At 47.1% G+C, this 9,681-nt stretch overlaps 1 protein-coding gene across 8 annotated transcripts in view; it reads right to left on the reverse strand.

Moving 5' to 3' along the window:
• The window catches only part of LOC143497217 (sodium/potassium/calcium exchanger 2-like), a 43,369-nt gene extending 37,172 nt beyond the window's left edge, over positions 1–6,197 (reverse strand). For 7 of the 8 annotated variants that reach the window (XM_076993094.1, XM_076993090.1, XM_076993088.1 and 4 more), the window contains exons 1-2: positions 6,118–6,197; positions 3,591–4,542 (exon numbers count right to left, since the gene is read on the reverse strand). In XM_076993094.1, the coding sequence (XP_076849209.1) occupies positions 3,591–4,409 (819 nt within the window). In that variant the 5' untranslated portion in view covers positions 4,410–4,542; positions 6,118–6,197. Of the gene's footprint in view, positions 1–3,590; positions 4,543–5,917; positions 5,999–6,117 lie in introns of all 8 variants that reach the window. The other variant, XM_076993087.1, reaches the window with a different exon arrangement.
• Positions 6,198–9,681: the final 3,484 nt, after the last annotated feature.

Genomic DNA, 9,681 nt, shown 5'->3' on the forward strand with positions numbered 1-9,681 from the left:
CCTCTCAGAAAAGCAGCTCGGCCCTTAGCACTCTCCCCATCCTACACACACACATGCATGCACACGCACACACACGCACACACACACACACACACACACACACACACACACACACTCTCCCCAATACTCTACAGCTTGTACAGAGTGAGGTCCAAAGCCCCCCACCTCCACACACACACACACACACACACACTCCCAAATAATCTACAGCTTGTACAGAGTGAGGTCCTAAGCCCCCGACCTCCACACACACTCTCTCACACACACACAAACACACACGCACACACACACAAACACAGACACACTCCTACCTGCAAGCACTTTTTTCACTGAATGCTGTATCTCACATCCTTCATGTTGTATCTACAGATAACAGCTTGCACTGAAACAATGTCTCTCGAAAAACATGTTTTAAAAATACATGAACATTTTTTTCTCCTAGTACTTATGTGTAGTGTCTCTGTGTATATTCTGTGTGACAGGGTTGTGCAGGGCCGGAGTGGGACACTTTTTTCAGCCCGGGAGTTTCATGCCCAAATCCGGCCCAAAATTATTTTTCCATCCCAATCGGCCCAAACTAGAAACTGACATGAGCCGGCCCATCGGGAATCCTCCCGAATCTCCCGATTAGCCACTCCGGCTCTGGGGTTGTGGGTTAATGGTGTCCTTAGACTCTGGCCTAATGTACTAGTGTAAGGACTGCTTCCATGGAGACAACTAAACACTTTTTAGGCCGCTGAAGATGAAAAAAAACTCCAGATAGGGCTGAACGATTAATTGCATTTGCGATAATTTCGCGATTTTTTAAAACGCGATTGTCTAATCGCACAGGCTGCGATTTAAACTGGTCACGTGACTTGGGAGCGAGCCGAGCCGAGGACGAACGGAGCAAACCCGAGCAGGAGGCAGGGAGGTGGAGAAGTGAAGTTAACACAGCGCACTTTAACTTGTTGCACAACGGCTTCAGGCTCGACAGAAGCTGACACAACTGAAAGTCTAATACCAAAGAGGGGCAGCACATCAGTTGTGTGAAATTACTTTGGCTTTTAAAAAGATGCTGCTCAACGTCAGGTACCCTGCAAAACATGCTTTGCTACTGTTGCTACGACGCGAGGTAACACTACAAACCTTCACCATTAAAAAAACACCACAAAGCCTCCTATGATATTTGTAAGGCTAAAATGCCAACGACCAGTGCTGCATCTTCAAATACGCCAAAGTGTTTCTCTGCGCTTATACAGCTTTAGTATGCGGTGAGCAGCGAAATACCGTAAAATCACGCATATAGGCGCAATAAGATTTAAAGCGCGGATGAATCGCGAAAGCGCGGATAGCTTGACCGCGGTCCAGCAGACAGGGTTCACTGACCGAACCGTTTGAAAGTGTAACTCCTTATGGATATAATTGGAAGCGGCACGCTGAAATAACTCGGGCAGTAACGGAGTTCATAGTGAAAGACATGATGTCCGTTAATATAGTGAACAAGCCCGGCTTCATGGCTTTGTTAAACACACTGGATATGCGCTACCAAACGCCCTCACGCACATATTTTAGCCAAGTTGCTATACCTGCAGGGCTGCCAACTCTCACGCATTGACCGTCTTAGACTAAAAAATTAGTAGTTCGCTCTGACGCCAACCACAGGCGATCGATCGATCACGATATAATAATAATACTTACATTTAGTCCATTTTACACCCAGTGGCGGACTTAGCAATTTGGAGGCTCAATGCGAATTTAGCTAGGGGGCCCATCAACATTAATATGCGAGAAATAAGTTCAGGTTCACACTACAAGATTTTAGGCTGGTTTTTCAGTCGCCGACTGTTTTTGTAGATCACCGACAGAAACTGTGGTCGGACGCAAATCGGGGATCATTCGGCGCTCGCTCAGTCGTGTAGTGTGAACTGCTGAAAGACGCTCGCCGAGCCGTCGCCGAGTGGCCGCCAACTCATCGCAGACGACCGGCAGATATCTAGCATGTTTAATATCTAGCATGTTTCATATCTAGCCCAGTCGGCGACTGTGAGTCAACAGCAGCGTCTAGATTCATACAACTTTACTACAACACTGTGTTTAAGTTATTGTGACAGCACTGGAGAAATAATGCGATTGACTATATCTATGTTCACTGGAACGGAGAGATGAAATAATTCTGGCAATTTGGGACTATGGAGTGGTTAAACGGTAAAAAAAATAATAATAATAACGAAAATGTGGAGTACATGTACGTTGTTTTTATTTTCTTCGTGGTGTTGCTGGTTCTCGCGAGTGTTTCATTTTCGTGTTCTCGTGTTTTTGGACAGCCAGATGAGTCGGCGATTCCCCAGTCGTTTAATTCGTGAGCCAACGTCACCGATCAGTCATGTAGTGTGAAAGCCACAACAACTGAAATACTTGCGATTACAGCACAACCAGTCGTGTAGTGCGAACGGCACAAAAACCTGATGACTGAAAAGTCGTGTAGTGTGAACCTGGCTTTAGCTAGACAAGGGGGCCCTACAGTGGGAGGGGCCCAAGGCAATTGCCTAGCAACGCCTCTATGCAAAGACCGCCTCTGTTTACACCCCCCCCCCCCCCCCGCAACCCTGTATCTGAGCTGTAAAAAAAATGCCGAAACAGAAGTGGAACAATGGGAAAAAAATCGCGATTTTAAATCGCAATCGCAATTTATAGATAAAAAATTGCAATTAGATTATTTTCAAAAATCGTTCAGCCCTAACTCCAGATAAGAGCTTCATGCTGTAAATGTAGATATGAATGGCAGTAAAGAAATAACACACACACACACACACACACACACACACACACACACAAATTAAAAGGTACTGCAGCAGCAATTAGCTGTAAATAGCTGGACTGGTGTTTGCAAAGTGATGTTTAAGGTCTTGATGGGATGCTATTTAGAGTAAGCTGGTGGACACTCATACACTTCACAATGCAAACCTGAAGTCATTTCTGGGCCTTCGCGTTCTACGGGACACAGGACAGGGAGGAGTCCTACAGGACACAGGACAGGGAGGAGTCCTACAGGACACAGGACAGGGTCCTGCAGCTGCATTTGAGCACACAGTCTGATAAAGGTACATTTTACCACAGGAAAGCATGCAGGTGGATGAAATATTTAATCTGCGCACAACAAATGAAATCACTGATGAGTTTATGTGTGTGTGTGTGTGTGTGTGTGTATGTGTGTGTGTGAGCGCGAGTAGTGCCACCTAGCCCACTAAACAAACTGCTAGCGGTTGCCAGGCAACATGGAGGGTCGACTCTTTGGTGTGCCACTTGTGTTGTTGAGTCTTTGGCACATGTCAGGTGACAGGAAGCAGCAGTGACGCAGACTCTCTAGCGCCCCCATCGCTTGGCAGCTACGGTCAGCTCAGCTCCGTCAGTGCCGAGCACCGCCCCAAACCTGCCCCTCTCCCCCCTGCCCTGCACCAGGCGTCTGAGGTGAACAGGTGTGTGTCAGGTGGATGGGGCGATGGATAGAAGGAGCAGAAGAAGAGAGGATAGAGGGAGGGGTGGATGGACGAGTGTAGATGAGGAGAGAAACACAGCGGAGGAGGGAGTGGAGGTTTAGAGGCACTCACCTTGGGCTGGCTCTCCACCACCTCCACCACCTGGTTACGGTTCACCAGGCCCTTGACCAGGGACTCCATGTGCGAGTTGTACTTCATGAAGACCACGTAGGTGGCATAGGCCAACAGGAGGCCGATGCTCTCAAAGTAGCTGATGTAGTTGTCCAGGAAGAAGATGATGAGCATGACCAGGTCCAGGATGTAGAAGGAGACGTCTCGGAAGAGCGGCCACCACGTCAGGTTGAGGATCTCCTTGGAGAACACGGCGCACATGCCGATCACGAACAGGATGTTGAACACAGCCGAACCCACGATGGTGCCGATGCCCACGTTGCTGTGGGAGATGAACACGCCAATCACGGAGGTGAAGAGCTCAGGGGCGGAGCCTCCGGCGGCCATGAAGGTGGCGCCGGCTACGTCGTCGGAGATGGCCAGCTTCTCGATGATGACGGTGAGGGCGGGGACGAAGAACTCATCGCAGACCATGGCGAGCGCGATGAACATGTAGAGCATGCCGATCATGTGCAGCACCACCGCGCCCTGCCGCCTCTCCTCCAACGAGAAAAGATCCTCGGGATACTCCCCCTGGCTCTCATTGGCCTCCGCCGCTGACAGCAGAGTCCTGTGAGGGGCGGGGCCCTGTGGCCCCTCCCACTGGGAGGCAGAACCCCATGAGAAGAAGGCACGGAGAGAGAAGGGAAGGGAGCTCACTGCCAGGATGCCGAGGAGGAGAGTGAGCACCCTCGTCGGCTGCAGCTTTCTCCGGGCGCACCGGGTCCGTTGGCATTCCTGCACCCGGTGGTCCGAGTCCGAGCGGCACCCCAGACCCATAGCGGATGGCTCAGCTAGACACGGTGTCACAGTGGCGCCAGGTGGGGGTTTTCACACACGAGACATGCTGCTTCGCAGGAAATCAGCCAAACCCAGATGTTCCTCAATGCACCAGTGGTTTTCTCATAGTAGCCTGGATGATAACAGTAACATGGGGGTTACTGACTCTACAACACATGTGCTGTCAGCTCAGTACGCACACGCACACATATATATTTAAACGTGTGTGTGTGTGTGTGTGTGTGTGTGTGTGAGGGAGAGAGAGAGAGAAGCAAGGGAGCCTCGGCCTGCTGAGGCCCATGGGAAAGTCTCTCGTGCTGTCTGCTCTCGTGCTCGGCCGTGTCTGCACGCTCAAGGTCACTACGACGTTTTAACCGCCGCCTTCCCGGACCGGGGAGACCGAACACGTCCGACACCGCGAACGTAAACGCGTCAGATTGAGCTCTGCGCACGATAAGCGACTATCTCAGAGCTCGCACGCCGTTTGTGTACGTGTGTGCGCAAGACTCGCAGGTGCAGGAGAGCCGTGCAGGTTGGGCAGACAGGTGTGACAGCATCCGTGTTTCCAGGGGCGCAGACGCGCGTCACCTCCTCCGTGTTACTGTAGAAACTGCTCGCTCTATTATTAGGATTTACATTAGGATCACCGTGTCCGCGGAACAGAAATGAAATTAGCATCTTTATCAGAGACACCGCACAGGATGCTCAGAATCAGCTGCCGTACCGCAGCTTACCGTCCGATAAAAACTTAATCGTGTGTGGCTAAAGGCGGATATCTCTGCATCTACATCTGTGCTCCTCTTAATTAACGGCACTCTTCCATGTCAGTTCATCCTAAATATCTCCAAGTCATATAAAAATACAGCTTCTCCATTTTCTAAAAATCGGAGGCTAAGACCGTCGAGGGGTAAAGTCCAAAATCAACCTGCACAACAAAATATGCGCAATCAGAGCAGACCGAGCAGGTCCGCCCAACTCCTGGAGTTTATTTGCGATGCATCTTTTCAAACACGATAAATAAATACGAATTCACCCAAACGCACCAGACTGCGAGCTGCAACTTTAGGAAAAGACTGAACAAAACGGGTCATTAATTTAATCGAGATCGGATGTCTCCGACAGCGGTCCTGTGATGGGATGACAGGCTCGGGTACTGATGATTTCAACATTTTCACGTTAAAACCGCCTGTCAGTTCTACAGAATTAAACCGGTCGACGCTGCTTTGCCTAAGCGGCCCATGTTGTTTTAGGATCTGTGCATTTAGTCAACCGGTCAGTTTGACGGAATACTTCAGACAGGTTCCCCACGCCAGTTTAATTATAGGCACACACGCACACAAATAACCTGCCTAGAAATATCTACGATTTGTGATGTTATTTATCTAGTCTGTGTTCCCGACAACATGGTTGTCACACCTGAATCGAAACAGCGCAGGGAATCAGTCAGAACACGAGCAGTGAGGATGTTTCAAGGTGCCCATGTCCTTTTAGACGGACATTAAACCCACCCGAATATTCGTCTCCGTGTTGCATCTCCGAAGCGCATTTATGGGTCACGGTGTGGATGTGAGGATGAACAACCTGACAATCTGAGAATGCACATATCGAGTCACCAACCATTGAATGACAACCCACCAGAACCGTGTCAAAAGAGCAGAATCAATCCGAACTGGGGCATTTCGGCGCTAATAAGTACTTCTCTACTCACATTTAGTGGAGGCAGCGCGAGCGAAGGCGCGAGCGGCAGCGGCAGGTTGAGCGTTCGTGCGTGTCCTACCTCGTGCCCTCTTGCACTCGTTCGAGTGCGATTGTGACGTGGACGGTGACGCGGGGAAGGGCGGGGCTCCGTCTAACGTCCATCCCGCTCCTGCCGTCCACATTTCGGAAAAGTCTACGGTGACACTTCCGTGTCACGAAACGACATTTTTTACGATTTTTAATGACCTTAAACAGGCGCTTCTCAGGTCCACTTAATGATATAAAGGTCCAATTAAGCGCAGCTGCTCGCGCTGCGTGCACGTGTGGCGTGAATAATAACGTTACCTTTGCGGCAAGAACGGCGTTTTTTCTATAAAACATGTTCATAATGTGATTGAGAAAGCTCTCAATACCCTCCGAAATGATAAAACAGCGTCTTCTGATTTGGACCCTAGGTTTTTAATTGTATATATATTTTTAAAACTTGTTTTAAGCTGAGCTTAAATGTCATTTACTTCAATAGCCTACACACTTTGTGGTCTCTATTTTGGCCAACGTTGACTGTGTTATTCGTAAATACGTCAAACAGTATATTGTGTATATTTAGTATTTCAAGACACACCAAAAAAAGTCTTCACTACACCCTGGAGTGAACATTTTAAAATGTCTTAACTAAGGTCTTAACCATAGATCGAAACCATACTTATTCTGACAAAGACATTTGAGATCCTGATCTCAATACACAATACTTGAGGATAATACCTACTATTATTATAAATATAAACATAAAAAAACACTTTTGAGGATTTGTTTTTCTAGCGATTGAGTATTCCAAGTTAATGTTTTAAAAAAGATCATGTTGTGTTGCTGTAGAATTCAAATGCTAGAGTCTCCTGTGGAACAGTCTCCCAGTGCAACTACAGGTCCAGCTCTTCTGTTAGCACTGATTCTCCTGTCAGGTCTCAATGTTCTCTCTCTCCTCCCTCTCCCTTCTCCCTCTCCTTTCCTCTCTCTCTCTCTCTCTCTCTCTCTCTCTCTCTCTCTCTCTCTCTCTCTCTCCCTCTCTGTAATGAACTGATCTCTTGAGATAGGAGTGGGAAACTTGTTTTTTGAGTGGAGTGGGACAGATTGTCTGCTGTGTAAATGGTGTTTTTGGGCAAGTAAAGTAAAAGCTAAAGTTTATGTGCAAACAGCAAAACAAATCATGGATGTCAGTTTGTGCCCTCCACACCGGCTGCTCTCACAGGGTTCACTAGGAATGATTAACTACCTCCCCTAGCATTTTACATGCATAGACACACACCCACATCTCCATCACTGTCACAATCACACACACTTTTAGATGGCACAGATGCATGCGTCAACACCCATGCTTCTCTCAGACACGCACACACACACACACACACACACACACACACACAGATACACACCCACTCTGTCTTTCTGGCGCTCTGATTGATAGACACATTGATGAGGCAGATAAGAACTGCATGAGTCAGGAGGAGGGGGGTTTTAAGCCACATGACATTTGCTAGACCATCAGCACTTGCTCTGTGTTCCACTACGAGTGAGAGTGTGTGATGATTCAGATGGTTCATTCTGATGCCGAATAAATCACCTGCATCTGGTACATTTCTGTGTGTGTGTGTGTGTGTGAGTGTTTGTGTGTGTGTCGGTGTGTGTTTGGAATTCAAGCAGCTGTGTCCCTCTAGTGCTTAAGTTGGGAGCTGTGGGGCACTCATAAAAATGGATGAATCACACATGCAGCCACTTTGATTCAACTCAAATTAATTCAACTGCAAACTCAAATTCAACAATTCAAACTCAAATTCAAAATGAATGACTATCTCCCCCATCCCCACCACACACATCTACCTCCCCTGGAAGCTAAATCCAACTTGTGTGTTTCTCGCAGCACAATGCATTGGTCAGCGCTGGGTCAGGGAAAGAGTGACAGAAGTGTTCAGTTCTGGGAAAGGCAGACACAGAAGCCCATGAAGCCACCCACACAAATAACTCAAACACACCCTATGGTGCGAATTTCACAACTGCACATAATCACAAATAAATAACTCAAACACACCCTATAAACCCACAACATGATTTCCAGTCTCTTCAAGCACGCACACACACACACACACACACACACACACACACACACACACACACATACAAACTATATATAAATCACAGAATTTGCTACAGGCTTTTGGGTTAATGATGTTCCTGTAGTGATCAGTGTGAGACAGAGAAAACAGCATGAATATGTTTATAAAAGCAAATCACTGATTAGCAAATTAGCACATGGGCTAAGGGTTAACAGCAGACGAACAGCAACAGAGTAACCACTGGCACACACAGAGCAGCCATGAGCAGATTTAGCCAAGACTACAGCTGTCTGTGGATCACAAGAGACCCTGGAGGACAGCGCAGTGATGGGAAACAGAAGACCAGAGAGTAGCGAAGACAGACACTGGGACTGCTAGATTGGGACTGCTACAGACAGTCACTGGGTCCGTTACAGACAGTGCAGCTGAATGACTTTCTTATCCATAGACACTTTCGCTGATACCTAAATCTTTAGAGCCATTGTCCAAAATGTAATAAACTGTCATCACAAAATTTGTGAAAAAATGTAACATAGTTTATTATTAACACTGCTAGTAGTAACATACAGTGTGTTTTAATATGAATAGCCAGAAGAGGTTACTAATGAGTCAACTGTCAAAAGTATAATCAGGTGTTTCGCTAAGCTGTATACATCCGGATGTCACATCACAAGTCAAAAGTCTAGAATAGCAGCTTTAGGACTACAGCTTAGAAATATGGATCCAGTCTGCAAAACATCAAGAAAACATATACAGTCCCAATCAGACACCTCCCTGGCGGTACTGCACGTTGGGAAAGTACCTACCTTTATTTATCAGCATCGAAGACACAAATGATCCCAGACTCAATTTGCTGAAATGCAGACCCCCCCCCCCCCAAAAAAAAAATGTATGGAGTTTCTTCATATGAATCAAGCCTGCAGTGTCTGTCTCTGCTCAGTGTGGGTTCATAGGGGTGAGATTTGAGACACACTGGTAGAGTGTGAGCAAACGTGAGATGTCCTGTGACGGAGTGAGATTTTTATAATTTTAATGAGACAAAGAGATGACAGGTTTGAGATGCCTTCCAGGACTAGTCTAGCCTTGTAACTGGAACACACAGTGCTGCTAAGAATATCTGTCCCTATACCTGCATGTACACATCCTTTATGTATATTATGTAAGACATTTTTAAAACTTAAGACTTGTCCTCACTTCTGGAATTGTAAAATGTTCAAGAAGCAGAAGCATTTCAGAATCGTCCCAGAAGCAGGGGTGACTGGTACGGTGGACAGGAAGGCGGGAGAAGACAAGTCCACTCACCTTGCAGGTATTGGCACTGCCATTCAGAGCTGTGTCCCTCAAACTCTTAAGACTAAATGTTATGTTATGTTATGTGAAGAAAATAAAGACAGGGTATGTTAAATTAAAATAGCATCTTTTGCTTGTCAGTCAGTGGGTGATGCTCCATGAAAATGTAAAATGTT

The sequence above is a fragment of the Brachyhypopomus gauderio genome, unplaced genomic scaffold (assembly GCF_052324685.1).
Source record: "Brachyhypopomus gauderio isolate BG-103 unplaced genomic scaffold, BGAUD_0.2 sc103, whole genome shotgun sequence".
Classification (NCBI taxonomy): Eukaryota; Metazoa; Chordata; class Actinopteri; order Gymnotiformes; family Hypopomidae; genus Brachyhypopomus; species Brachyhypopomus gauderio.